The sequence below is a fragment of the Podarcis erhardii genome (genome assembly GCF_964252035.2).
Source record: "Podarcis erhardii genome assembly, chromosome: 6".
In the NCBI taxonomy this organism is placed as follows: Eukaryota; Metazoa; Chordata; class Lepidosauria; order Squamata; family Lacertidae; genus Podarcis; species Podarcis erhardii.
Window position 1 is genome coordinate 22,988,667 of NC_138510.1, and position 14,828 is coordinate 23,003,494.

Below are 14,828 nucleotides of genomic sequence, written 5' to 3' on the forward strand. Positions count from 1 at the left end.
TGGCAGGGGGTGTGCATTTCAGATGCAGATATCAAAGCTCTGCTTCCTCCTGTGTCTCTGCTGAATTCTAAGCAAAGCCTTAGGTGAGAGACACAATCCTTTCTCCTCTCTCTCGAGCTCTCTCTCTTCTGGCAGCGACTTATATATTCCTTTCTGCACAATTGAATCCCCTCTGTTTGTCTCATTAGGACATGTTGCTGCTCATGAAAACACAGAGGAGTCGCATGTCACATCCACCATTCCCACAATCTTCCAACCCCATCTACCCAAGTTTGATTCCTCCTCTAGCCCAACACTGCCCATGGAACCCATGACAGCTAAAGGCCTCTGTTCTCCTGACTCTGCTTCTGCCTCCATGCAGGAGACGTGGAATTGAAAGGGAGCTGCTGTCCAATCAGATGCCGCTCACGATTGCCCTGATAGTCTCCCTACCTCTGCTACTCATCCTTCCTCTATGCCTCAGCTCAATGCTACTCTATAGGTCAGTTAGACAGTAAGCCCTGAAAATCCTTTAGGTGAACCTCAAGCATGGATCTGTTGATTTGATTTTAAATAGTGGTGTTCATAGACATACACATAAGGTATAGCTCAGCCGGAACACCACGAGTCTCTTAATTTCAGGGTCGTGGGTTCGAGCCCCACATTGGGTTAAAGATTCCTACATTGCAGTGGGTTGGACTAGATTATGTTGGGATGTGTCTGGGGAGATGGGGGCATTTGGCAGGCCCCCAGCTGGCTCCGTCTGCCGGCTGGCAGCCGGGCGATCTCCATTCCTCAGAACAGCATCAAACAGCGACACAAGCCTCAGAGACCTTTAGAGACTTGGCACGTTCTAGTCAGCAGAGTGAATAACTTCTCACAACGGAAGTGGCGGACAGAGACTTGTGTATTATTTACAGGTGGAGCTGTGGGTTAAACCACAGAGCCTAGGATTTGCCAATCAGAAGGTCGGCGGTTTGAATCCCTGTGATGGGGTGAGTTCCCGTTGCTCGGTCCCTGCTCCTGCCAACCTAGCAGTTCAAAAGCACGTCAAAGTGCAAGTAGATAAATAGGTACCGCTCTGGCGGGAAGGTAAATGGCGTTTCTGTGCGCTGCTCTGGTTCGCCAGAAGCGGCTTAGTCATACTGGCCACATGACCTGGAAGCTGTATGCCAGCTCCCTCGGCCAATAAAGTGAGATGAGTGCCGCAACCCCAGAGTCGACCACGACTGGACCTAATGGTCAGGTGTCCCCTTTACCTTTTATTCAGCATAGTTCAGGAACAAAGGAAAAAACATGTCTGCTTCCCTTTGTGTCCAAGCACAACAGCAGTATAGCAAAAGCAATATACAAATGGAAGTTCCCAGCAGACTGTGCTGGAAGTAAACAGGCATGTGGCACACGACAGTCGTGCCTGTTCTTTTTAAGGTGGAACGGAACTATATCCTAACAGATTACCCTTGTGGTCCCTTCCAACTCTCCGATTCTATGATTTCTCCCAAATCTGCCATGGTCATAGGTGTTATTTTTTCCACTGTAGGTGCCCACACCTGAGCACACTGGGGACAGGTGCATGACCTCAGGACAGGGCCAGAGCTGCAGCCTCACTGCCCTTTGCGTGTATGCAGCAACCTTCATACATCCAGTGTGTGTGTGTGAGGAGGGGTGTCACTGAAATTCAGACATTCTACGTTAAAATAATAATAAAAAGTCCTGAATGTCATGGGATTTGCTGCTAAATAACAACAACAACAACAACAACAACAACAATTTATTTATATCCCGCCCTCCCCGGCAGGGCCAGGCACAGGGTGGCTAACACCAAATATGAATTACAGTAAAACATAATAGAAAACAACAAACAAACAAACAAACAGTTAATTAAAATATGGCTTAAAATGTAGCTTATCAATATATCAAATATAGTAATATATCAAAATGTTGTTCTGAAGGTTACTTTTTCTTTTTCCCCTTTGCGCACGAAGACACAGTGGTTTTTAACCAGCTCTATTTAAAAGTGGAAGAGTGGCTTCCCCTTCTTCCAGAGCTTACCATCTGCTTGCTCTATTATGGTTTATAAAACAACAGAAACGGAACTGCAGGGAAAATATTGATCTAAAAGTTATCAACCCTCACATTCTGAGATACCAAACACGGTGAACGTACGGCCTAACCACATGGTGGATTGTGCTGGAGTAAGGTAAAAAGGTAAAGGTAAAGGTAAAGGACCCCTGGACAGTTAAGTCCACTCAAAGTCGACTATGGGGTGCGGTGCTCATCTTGCTTCAGGCTGAGGGAGCTGGCATTAGTCCGCAAACATCTTTCCAGGTCATGTGGCCAGCATGACTAAACCACTTCTGGCGCAACAGAACACTGTGATGGAAGTCAGAGCGCACAGAAATGCCGTTTACCTTCCTGCTGCAGCGATACCTATTTATCTACTTGTGCTGGTGTGCTTTCGAACTGCTAAGTTGGGAGGAGCTGGGACGGAGCAATGGGAGCTCACCCCGTCGTCGAACCACTGACCTTCCAATTGGCAAGCCCAAGAGGCTCAGTGCTTTAGACCACAGTGCCACCTGCATCCTTACGTGCTGGGGTACCCTTCAACCTCTTAGCAGCCTTGCTTGGGAGTGGGAGAAGGGTGTGGAAAATAGTGGGCTATCTATCAGCAAGAACAGCTGGGAGCTAAATTTATATTGACACCATCTTGGCATTGATTCAAATAAATCAATTTAACACCTTTTTCAACAGTGCATGTTAAGCAGCGCAGTTCCATTCTAGTATAGCTTTCGATAAGTCTTGTATAGCGTTTGGTAATTTTGCTACTGGGTTAAAATCATTAGATGCCACTTAGTTTGATATATCAATGAAATGCAAAGTAAGCTTTGTTCTTCCAGACACCATAGTAACTCACATTTCCCCAGGCTTTATGTGACAATAACTGGGAAAATAATTAGGAGGAACCAGTTTGCAAACATATTCCGCCCCCTGCCTCCCAGTTATTGTCACATAAGAAGTGAGAGGATTGTGTACCCAACCCTAATTTATTTAGTGGATACAATGATGCAGTTAGGTAAACTTACTCTGGACTTAATGGTCTTATGGAAGTGGGGCAGCTCTTTAGATGGCGATGTGAGCATGAGTTCACTTACTTCAAGATATAATTGGAGCTATCCTACCCATTCTAGTGGGTAAACTATTTTTTATTAGTAGTATTTATGCAATGTCCTCGTTTCCTAAAATAGCATGCACATCTCTGCTGATGTATTGGTTTTGCACATGATCAGAACACCTGCATAGGGCTAAAAAAAGATACTGACAGAAGCACTTTCTTTTATCTCATTATCTCTTCTGATCAAACTCCTCCTGACTGGAATTTGTGTTGTTGAGACACACACCTCCTTGTGCTTTTCAAACAAGAACCTCCTGATCTAATTAGTTGCCTTAGCAGCTGAAGAAAGCTAGCTAGGGTTATAAACTTAAAAACAATTGAGTGAAGGAGTCCATTCCCTGAGTAAGAGGGGTGCCCCAGCTGATGCAGTCTCTCAATCCCAGTGTCAAACCATCAAGGTAACAAGTGAGTTCAGCAGCAGGGTGAAGAGGCCAGGTCCTTCCCTCCATGGCCTGGTTAAGAAATAGGAAGTGGAGAGTAGGAATAAATGAACAGCTCTGTCCATGGGTGGGTGGGTGGGTGTAGAAAGTGGTGTCCCCCAAGGATTGACATTTGGGCATGTGCTTTTCAACTTGTTTGGAAATAATTCAGAGTTAAGAGGTGATCAGTGAGGTAGCCAATTTGTTGACGATACAAAATTGTTCCAGATGGTTAAAACTGAAAGGGATTGCAAAGAACTCCAGACTGAGTGAATTGGTAGTAAAATGGCAAATGTAAACAAATGTAAAATAATGCACATTGGAGCAAAACAAAAATCCCACCCTAATTTTAGTAAATACACTAATGGGACATGAACCAGCCATGACTGACTAGGATAGTTCACTGCTGATGTTGACCCTGTCAGTGGCAGCAGTGGAAAAGGTTAATTTCATGACAGTAGTCATTCGGAAAGGGGCTTATAATAAACTACCACTACCCATAATGTGTTGTGCAAATTTATTTGCCGGCTGATAGGAATCACAAGTGGGAGACTGCTGTTGACTGAGCTACTGTTTTTGGACTTCCCATGTGCATCTGGTTGACTACTTTGAGAACACAGTGTTGTCTAGATGGGCCGTTGGCCTGATCCAAGCAGGGCTCTTCTCATGTTCTTAGGATGAGACCAGACTTGGAATACTGTGTATCGTTCTGGTTGCCTCACCTTGAAAAGGATATTGCGGAGCTGGAAAAGTGTAAGAAAGGGGGAACCAAAATGGTCAAGGGGTCACAGCGACTCCCCCGTGGGAAAAGGTCACAACATTAGAATCATAGAGTTGGAAGGGACTCAAGAGCATAGAAGCATAGAGCTGTAGAGTTGGATGAGACCCTGAGGATCATCTAGTCCAAGGCAGGAATATGCGCCTTTCCCATATGGGCATCAAAACTGCAGCCTTGGTGTTATCAGCAGCACCAAGCTCTAAGCAACTGAGCTATCCACAAGATGTCATTCATGACGGCAACAGTTCTGGATGCCTTTAAAAGAGTATTAGCCAAAGGCACAGAGAATGTGAGCCATAGCTACAAACTGCAATGGCTCTGTTCCATCTCCTTTGTTGGAGGCAGCATGCTGGGCATCACAAACCGAGACAAATTGAAGTTCTCCTTCCGGGTTTCCCAGAGGTGGAATGGTCTCCCTTGAGAGGTGGTGGAATCTCTTTCCTTGGACGTTTCTCAGCGGAGGTTGGATAGCCATCTGTCATGGATTGCAGTGGGTTGGGCTACATGACCCTCGGGTCCCTTCAAATTCTATGATTCTATGATCTGGCTCTGAGAACAGGATGAGCTCTTGGTCTGGCCTTCTTGCATCCTTTTAGGAAGCAGCAGACCAAGAACAGCCTTTACCAAAGGTGTCATAGGCTTTGAAAACACTCCAACTCAGAACGCATGGGAGAAACGTGCTAAGAGGAAGGCATGCTTGGCAAATCCAAACGGTGATCAACTCCCGCCCGGAAACCAATGTCCCCACTGTGGAACTACGCGTGGATCCAGAATTGGTCTCCACAGTCACTTACGGACTCATTGTTAAAACCGTGTTTATGGAAGACAATCTTACTCGGCTACGAGTGACCGCCAAAGAAGAAGAAAGAAGACGGCTGTTCTTAGGTTTGGATCTTATCCCGTTTCTGGGCTTGTCCTCGTCCTGAATCGACAGCCTTAAATCCCCGCTGCAAAAGCATCGCGCAAAGGAGCAGAAGGCGAGGGGGTCGTTCAGAGAGCGGCCGTGGGAAGAGTACCGATCCGTTTGCCTTCTCCTCGGGCGCGCTGTAGGTAGGTGTGGCTCGTCCCCGCGCGCCAGCCCCGGCCCCGCCAGCCCCTCCTCCTCGCAGCCGGCGCTGGCAAGCGGAGGCGGGGCCGGGTCCGGCGAGTCCCTGCGGCGGGAGCACGCGGGGAGCAGCGCCGGCACCTCTTCCTCGCCTCCGGAGCTGCGTGGCTGCGATCGGCGCAAGGGGAGAGCTGGACCGAGGCGCTGAGGACGAACAGAGCCGCCTCCGGTGCCTCGCGGGAACCGGGCGCTCCCGGTAGCCGCCGCTTGGGCGACGGGAAGCGACCCTCGCTGTGAGCGGGAGCCGGGGTGGGCGGGCTCCGGGGAGAGGCTGTGCCGCGAATGCCCCGGGCTCCGAGGAGGCCGTCGCCCGCCGAGGCCGGTGCCATGCGGCGGCGGCGCCCCCCCGGCTGATGCGCTGTGCCCGGGGCAGCGGCGCCCGGCCGGCCGGCCTCGCCATGAAGCGGCAGAACCTGCGCACGCTGTCGCTGATCGTGTGCGTCTTCTCCTACCTGCTGGTGGGCGCCGCCGTCTTCGATGCGCTCGAGTCGGAGGCCGAGATCGGCCACAAGCGCCTCCTGGAGCAGAAGCGCAGCGGCCTGCGGAGGAAGTACCGCTTCACCGCCGAGGACTACCGCGAGTTCGAGCGCCTGGCGCTGCGGGCCGAGCCGCACCGAGCCGGCACGCAGTGGAGGTTCGCCGGCTCCTTCTATTTCGCCATCACGGTCATCACCACCATCGGTGAGTGCGCGGAGGGATCCCCCTTCCCATTTAGGGCGATCCCCAAAGCAACCCATCGCTGGGTGTGCCGGGCTCTCTTCTGTCACTCTCCAGGGCAGGGACAGGAGAGCTTGTGCAGGTTCTTGGACTCCAACTCCCATCAACCCCATCCAGTGTGGTCAATGGCCAGGGACGATGGGAGTTGGAGTCCAATCTAGCAACATCTGGAAGGCCACAGGTTTCCCACTCCTGGACTAGGAGTCGATGTGGGCTTGTTTCTGCCTTGCTCAATTTGACCCAGATCAAATTGACTCTAACTCCCCAGATCCCCATCGCTGTCCACTGATGTGTGTTAAATGTACAATGCAGGGGTTCATCTTTGCAATCAGGAAAGACTTAACCTGTATCAACCTAGTCAACATAGCCATTTTTACACCAGTGTTAACCATGCTGGGCTGAAATGTGCAGAAGGGAAGTTGATTCTGAACTTCCATCCCTTCATTGGCTCTGTGTGTGAACCAATGCAGGTTGTATGCATTTTGCCATAGTGTGATCTGCAACTTACATTTCGTAAGGTCCATGCAGTAGGGAGGGGCAGCCTTCATGTGCTCAGGTTGTGCATGTGTAGACTGTGCATAGAGAGCCCTTGAATGCCCAGGAGATCAGGAGTGGCAGCAGTGTGTGCCATCTTGCACCCTCTCCACGCATCTGGCTTAATGTCATTTCCAAACATGTTGAAAGACCTCGTGAGTAGAACATTCTCTTTTTAAGAATATAAGATGTTCCTTGCTGGACCAGCTCATGTTCCATCTAGTCTTATCATTCTTAGCAAGAAGCCAAGTTCCAACAAGCTTTAGATGTTCTGGCAGAAATTGATCAGTGGGTCCTCCAGGAGACCGTGAGCTATCTTCAGTCCACATGGGCTGGGCATCAGCTGGGTCAAATTTCAGCCTGGGCTGCAGCCCTAGAAAACATGGAGCAAATATAGTGAAGGACACCTGCAAGTACGTACCAAGTGCTTTGTCTCCATTACCGTGAAGCCACAGCCAGCTTTCACCTGAAATTGGGGGCAGAGTTTTCTTGGCAAAATACAGTGGTACCTCGGGTTACAGCTGCTTCAGGTTACAAACTCCACTAACCCAGAAATAGTACCCCGGGTTAAGAACTTTGCTTCAGGATGAGAACAGAAATCGTGTGGCGGCAGCAGGAGGCCCCATTAGCTGAAGTGGTGTCTCAGGTGAAGAACAGTTTCAGGTTAAGAACGGACCTCCAGAAAGAATTAAGTTCTTAACCCGAGGTAGCACTGTACATGATTTCTCAGCCAAGCTTCAGACCCAGCACTCCCCATTCAGCAGGTATCCAACTCTCTTCATTCACATCAATACCACTACATAACGATCAAGTGAATTTGAGGACACTGTGTCCAGTTCTGGGCACCACAGTTCAAGAAGGACACTGACAAACTGGAATGGGTCCAGAGGAAGGCAACCAAAATGGTCAAAGGCCTGGAAACGATGCCTTATGAGGAATGGCTAAGGGAGCTGGGCATGTTTAGCCTGGAGAAGAGGAGGTTAAGGGGTGATATGATAGCCATGTTCAAATATATAAAAGGATGTCACATAGAGGAGGGAGAAAGGTTGTTTTCTGCTGCTCCAGAGAAGCGGACACGGAGCAATGGTTCCAAACTACAAGAAAAAAGATTCCACCTAAACATTAGGAAGAACTTCCTGACAGTAAGAGCTGTTCGACAGTGGAATTTGCTGCCAAGGAGTGTGGTGGAGTCTCCTTCTTTGGAGGTCTTTAAGCAGAGGCTTGACAACCATATGTCAGGAGTGCTCTGATGGTGTTTCCTGCTTGGCAGGGGGTTGGACTCGATGGCCCTTGTGGTCTCTTCCAACTCTATGATTCTATGATTCTATGACTTTTTCTTCTTGAGAGATGAGCATAAATTGCCACCACATAAAACCAAGTGTCCACAGGGTTTCGCAGTTCCACAGCCACATTAAAAGCAACCAAGATCCTCTCATGCTCACTTTTGTTGCATTTTCCACTGTGCCACCTATAATTTCTGCACCGACACCTAACTCTCGTAATCTCTGACCGCTGGCCCAGTGGAAGTCCAACAACATCTATAGGGGTTCAGGTTCCTCGCCTCTCTGCATTATGTGGTGTCAGTATGTAAGAACTCCAGACAATCCCTGCTGGGTCAGGCCCATGGGCCATGTAGTCCTGTTCGCACAGTGGCCAACTAGATATCTGTGGGAAGCTGCGAAGATGGACATGAGCACACCGGCACTCTTCTTACCTGTGGTTCCTAGCAACTAGTATTCAGAGGCACAATGCCTCTGACAGTGCAGGTGGAACATAGCCATTATGGCTAGTAGCCGGTGAAGAGTTAAGGGCATGAAGATGGATAACAAGCACCTATGGGTGCTTGCTGCAGGGAGCAAACAACTCAGCAGGCAGACCTGTCCCTGTTCTTTCCCTGGCATTTTTGGGTCACTGACAATCCTGCCATTCACTGTCTGGGGAGCTAGTGTCCTGAATATTCATTTTAATGAGCAACTATGAAGTTCTTTATTGCTCCTCAGTGGAAGAAGAACCTTTTAGACACTGCAATAAGAAAGGACAACAATTGTTCAATAGCAGCTCCCCTCTCATCCCATTATAAAAGCAATTGCTCCATTTGCTGCAAATATAAATGCTGTCTATGTTGTCTGTATCCAGGATGTTCATCTTGAACTGCCTGTTCTTTGCAAAGTACAGTTAGCATCAATGATGGCATTTTCCCACAAGGGGTGAGGTAAATCAGAAGAAACAGGAGAGTGTGCTGCTGGCTTTGGACCTGCAGACGTCTGGCATAATAAATGGGCATGCCATGCTGTCGTCATATTGTTGTGGCGCGTGTGTCACTCCCATCAGCTGTGCATGATGCTCTCATCATCAGCATGCAGCCTTTTGTCCTCTTGCTGACTGTCTCTGCTGTAGGAAACTGGCACCCAGAGGTGTGCCTGCCATGAGGCAAGGGGGAGCGGCTCCTGAGTAAATGTTGTTGTCATGGGATAAGAGGATGGGGCCTTTTATGGATTGGTAACTGGCTTTAAAAAAGGGAAGATGAGAGTAGGAATAAATGGACAGGTCCCTTAACTGAGGGCTGTAACAATTGGGAGTCCCATGGACTACAAGAAGATCAAACCTCTCCATTCTGAAGGAAATCAGCCCTGAGTGCTCACAGGAAGGACAGATCCTGAAGCTGAGGCTCCAATACTTTGGCCACCTCATGAGAAGAGAAGACTCCCTGGAAAAGACCCCGGTGTTGGGAAAGATGGAAGGCACAAGAAGAAGGGGATGACAGAGGACGAGATGGTTGGACAGTGTTCTCGAAGATACCAGCATGAGTTTGACCAAACTGCGGGAGGCAGTGGAAGACAGGCATGCCTGGCGTGCTCTGGTCCATGGGGTCATGAAGAGTCGGACACGACTAAACGACTAAACAACAACAACAACAAACAATTGGGGTCCTCCAAGGATCTCTATTGGGAGAAGTGTTTGTTTGTTTTTTAACAATCCCAAGTTGGGGGTTAACAGTGAAGTGGCCAAGTCTGCAGATGACAGGGTAGGGGAAAACTACAAGCATTCCAAAAGGACCTTTCCGAACTTGGGTGAGCGGGCAACAAAATGGCAGGTGATGTTTAATGTAAGTGTAAAGCGATACACACTGGGCCCCAAATTCCAAATGCACATATTTTTAGTGACTGTATATTGGCTTGGGGGGGGGGGTCCTCTGATGAGCAGCAAAAGGCAATTAATAAATATTGTAAAGAAATAACTGAGGTCTGTGTTGGTGGTGAGACTTAACAGATCTTGGGGCCATGGTGGACAGCTCAATGAAAACATTGGCCCAGTGAGCTGGTTTGCACATAATGCTAAGCCAAACTACAGCATCGTTTGAAAGTGTGGTCTCCTGCACCGCTGTGAGCCAAGCCAAGTTTTTTTTTTTTTTTAATAAAATATTTATTAGGGTTTTTTTATAAAAGAAATACAAAGATAATAAACAGCATTGCTTTGTTTTAACAAAATTTCATAACTTCTTTGGACTTCCTCACGTCTCCCGCTCCCACTTACATCGTTAATAATTTTTTTCAAGCAAATTATCATCTTATTTGCAAATTTATAACCACTCAATTCAATATAGTGTAACAATTCTCCAACAAATTTTTGTTTCTCTTAATCTCATTTATCGTCAATTTCCGATCCAATTTAGTGATGGCCAATTATTTATAACCAAGCATCCTTATTAACATTCCTCTAAATCACAATATTTTTGTAGATAAATCTTAAATTTCTTCCAATCTTCTTCAATCCTTTCTTCTCCCAGGTCTCGAATTCTGCCAGTCATCTCCACCAGTTGCATATAGTCCATCAGCTGCATCTGCCATTCTTCCAGTGTGGGTAGATCTTGAGTTTTCCAGTTCTTAGCGATGAGTATCCTTGCTGCCGTTGTTGCATACATAAAGAATGTTCTATCCTTCTTTAACACCTTCTGGCCGACAATACCCAGAAGGAAGGCCTCTGGTTTCTTAGTGAAGGTATACTTAAATACCTTTTTCAGCTCATTATATATCATTTCCCAGAAGACCTTCACTTTAGGGCAGGTCCACCAGAGGTGAAAGAATGTTCCTTCATTTTCTTTACATTTCCAACATTTATTATCAGACAAATGGTATATTTTGGCAAGTTTAACTGGGGTCATGTACCATCTGTATATCATTTTCATTACATTTTCCTTTAAAGCATTACATGCAGTAAAGTTCAGCCCAGTGGTCCACAACCTTTCCCAGTCCTCAAACATAATGTTATGCCCAATATCTTGTGCCCATTTTATCATAGCCGATTTAACCATTTCGTCTTGTGTATTCCATTTCAACAGCAAGTTATACATTCTTGAAAGTACCTTAGCCTTAGGTTTTAACAGCTCTGTTTCCAACTTCGATTTCTCCACCTGGAACCCTAACTTTTTGTGAGCCAAGCCAAGTTTTGGCTTTGTCATCTGAACCTGGTTTCATGGTTTGTCTTCGTCCAGACAAACTGCCTGGTGACTACTAGGTCACCATGGCAACAGATGCAGGAGGGATACCAAGTGCACCACCCCTATTCCACACTCATCCTCTGAACTCAAAATAACTTGCATGTGGTTTCTAGGTGGGCTTCCATCCAGATAGTCTATAGCAAATGTGGCTGACATGTGGCCCTCCTACTACAACTCCCATCATTCCTGACCATTGATTATGCTGACTGGGGCTGATGGGAGTGTAACCCAACGATATGGGTAGGGCTGATAGTTAGACACCCTTGGCTTGCAGAGGCCCCTCATTCTTTTAGACTAGGCTACCCCAAATATTTTGCACAACTGTTGTCATCCGCGACCATTGGCTATGCTAGGCGCGGTAGATGGGAATTGTCGTCCAAGAGAACTGGAGCGCACCAGGGTTTAAACCATTTTCTGGACTTAGCCTTTTGTCTAGCATCAGATATTTGACAGCTATGTTATGGACAGCCTTTCCTCTACATAGGTGTATGGTTTGCTAACATATGCGGGAATTAAGGTCAACATCAAGAGGTGGAGATCTGTTACCCTCCATCATCTGAAGTTTGGCAGGCGCTTACATTAGAAAGGAATGAGATGGCTGCATGAGGAACAGCAAGCAGATACACAACATTTGATCCTTGTTTGTGGGATTCTTTCTCCTTCTAAAGAGGCCCACCTGGCCTTGTCCCTGCTTGTCTTTTGATGAGCAGCAAAAATCTGTCTCTTTTACATTATTAGAGAGGGAGAGACCTGTTTGTTCTACTACTTTTTGCTGTTTTCTTATTATAGCTTTTAATGACTTGTTAGATGCTACAAGGACAGAAGGAATCATAATACAGGATCAGAAATATTTTCATATACTGAAATATGCTACAGTGTGTCATAGATTCCCCAAGGGTGATTTAAATCTTATTTATTTTTAAAGTCTGTCATCTGTATTTCCACTGAAGAGTGTCCAAGGCAAGTTTATGAGATCTAAAACAATCTGTTGGAAGCTCAGTGAAAATTGCATCAAAAATCTTCAGAATAAAAGAAACAGTCGATTAAACATCTTCCATCCCATAACTCAGCAAAATGGGAACAGCAATAGATGATTGCTCTTTAATGAGTCAGGCTTTTGATCTGTTACTTGGAGGCTGTTTGGTCCGATGGGCTAATCTCGTGGAGTGTAAACTACCATGAGTTTGCATTTGCTGGGACTAGAATATGGCTTTTGATGGCTCTTCTGTCCACAACAGTTACCTCAAGTTGTAGTGTAATGGTTCATCCAATTACTTTTACCTCTGTGTATTGCAGAGGTTACCAGCTTCCATTAGGCTTGTGCAGCTGAACTACTGCCATGAGGAATTGTAGCACGGTTGGGCTTATCGCAGCCACCTTGGTGTGGTCCTCTGTCCTTGTTTATCTGACTGTTTTGAAAATGGGGCCCAGGAAGCAGCTATTGACGATGGACAAACATTAACATTTCCCCCTTCTGCAGTCTCAGGCTTCCCTATGGCTCACCTTACCTCCTGGAGCAGTTGTTTCATTCAGTGATGATGCACATCAAAGGCAATACTAACTGAAGTACACCGAGTGAAGCTTACACTTGATTAAATTAGAAGCGACTCTAGTGGGTGACATGAAAAACTGCTGAAAATTAGGACATGTGGGGTCATCAGACTGATATTTTGGGCATGTGCTTGAGAACCTCTATAATGCAGTCAAAGCAAATATTTACTTATTTCATATTTTGGGTCAGCTGATAACCCGACTTCTCTGGGCAACATACAAATTAAAATGATTATAATTGCAGTACCGATGAAAAATGACCTGTAGCAACAATAATGCCCTCCAAAATCAGAGGAGAGATACAGAACTGGATTCCTGAGACCTGGGTTCAGGTCCCCCTATTCATCCAGGAAACTTTCTGTGTATGCTTGGGCCATTCGCTGTCTCTCAGGGTGTTGTGAGATCAAAAATGGGCTTCTGTGTTTCATCCTGAGCTCCTTGGAGGAGTGGACTAAATAAAACATTTTTTGGGGGGGTGGGAATAATTCTGTGACAAAGGATTGTGTTGACATGGTTCTCCATTGCATTAATACTCAATCTAGAGAAATGCTTACTTTTCTCTTCTTTTGCCACAGGTTACGGACATGCTGCACCTGGAACGGATGCTGGCAAAGTTTTCTGCATGTTCTATGCGATCCTCGGCATTCCCCTCACCCTGGTGATGTTCCAAAGCCTTGGCGAGCGCATGAACATCCTGGTCCGAATGGTGCTGAAGAAAATAAAGAGGTGCCTGGGAATGAGGCAGCCAACCGTCTCCATGAAGAACATGGTGGTGGTGGGCTTCCTCTCCTGCATGGGGACGCTGGGCATCGGAGCAGCCGCCTTCTCCTATTTTGAAGGCTGGACTTTCTTCCATGCCTTTTATTACTGCTTCATAACCTTGACCACCATTGGGTTTGGAGACTTTGTGGCCCTGCAGAAGCACGAAGCTTTGCAGAAGAAGCCCCCTTACGTCGCCTTCAGCTTCATGTACATCCTGGTGGGCTTGACGGTGATCGGGGCTTTCCTCAACTTGGTCGTCTTTCGGTTTTTGATTATGAACTCGGAAGACGAGCGGCGGGACGAAGAGGAAAGGGCGTCTCTGAAGAGGGCCAGGAATTATATCAGCCGGGAGGAGAACCGGGGCAGGAACGACCTCCTGCTCCCCATCGAAGACGGGACGAGTCAGATGAACCTCCTGCCGTTGATGCAAGAAGAGGCCGGGAGACAGAGGGGCAAGTCCTCAGGCTCCACCACGAGAGTCCCTTCCTTCTGCAACTGCCTGTGCTACCGGCCGCGGCTAAGCAGGAGCCCAGTTCCTTCCCAACCAGAGGCCTTCAACTGCCACACCAACCTTGTATATTACAATTCCATTTCTTACAAAATCATGGAGGTCTCCCTGGGCGGTAAGGACCACACTGGCTTGTCTTCCCCCAGGAGCACTCTGTCGTCCAATAGTCCCAGCTGCCGGGAGCACTCCCAGCTGCGGAGGAAGTCTATCTGATAAACGTGCATGCTCTTTTTGGACTTTTTTTTTATTACTCTGAGCTGTGTTCTGCTCCTGAACTTCTTTTGATGATAAATTATTAACTGAGACGCCGGGTTGTTCTGGTTGCCTTTCTTTCATCTCCTTTATTCTTCTTTTTCCTTTGCAGGGGCATCCCAAAATGGCTACCAACCCGCGGTGCTGCCAGCTCCACAATGCACTTGCCTGAGCACTGCTTTTATAAAATACGAGTAGTGGAAAATAGCTTCTCCCAGCAACAGAGTATGTCACAACAATTGCAGGAGAAGCTAAGTGTTTTAGGGGACTTAAATAACAGAACCCCACAGTGCATCAAAGTTGTCAAGTCATCTGCAGAAAGCCCTAATTATTGCCTCAGGGGGAAATACATAGATAATGCTCAATTACATCATTGCAGCTGGCATTCTAGGTTTGTCCTGGCTTTACCCCCAACTGTAGGAGTGTACAGATGTACCTCCTACAGCAGAGATTTTCAACCTTTTTGGGTCCACGGCTCCCCTGAGCAACTACATTCTTTCTGCGGCACCCCTGTGGGGCTCAGGAGTCCAGTTATGTCACCCCTTGCCTGTAG

The 14,828-nt window shown here is 47.2% G+C and overlaps 1 protein-coding gene across 1 annotated transcript; it reads left to right on the plus strand.

Annotated features, from left to right (window-relative positions):
* Nucleotides 1–5,779: 5,779 nt before the first annotated feature.
* KCNK15 (potassium two pore domain channel subfamily K member 15) lies at nucleotides 5,780–14,328 on the plus strand. Its single transcript, XM_081866283.1, has 2 exons — nucleotides 5,780–6,134; nucleotides 13,329–14,328. The coding sequence occupies exons 1-2, from the start codon at nucleotides 5,807–5,809 to the stop codon at nucleotides 14,234–14,236; spliced, it is 1,236 nt and encodes a 411-aa protein (XP_081722409.1). The 5' UTR covers nucleotides 5,780–5,806; the 3' UTR covers nucleotides 14,237–14,328.
* The last annotated feature ends 500 nt before the right edge of the window (nucleotides 14,329–14,828 follow it).

Bases quoted from the DNA above. Each gene is read 5' to 3' on its own strand.
- KCNK15 (XM_081866283.1), top strand. From the start codon at position 5,807: ATGCGCTGTGCCCGGGGCAGCGGCGCCCGGCCGGCCGGCCTCGCCATG. The intron at 6,135-13,328 runs GTGAGTGCGCGG...CTTTTGCCACAG, and splicing joins CACGGTCATCACCACCATCG to GTTACGGACATGCTGCACCT.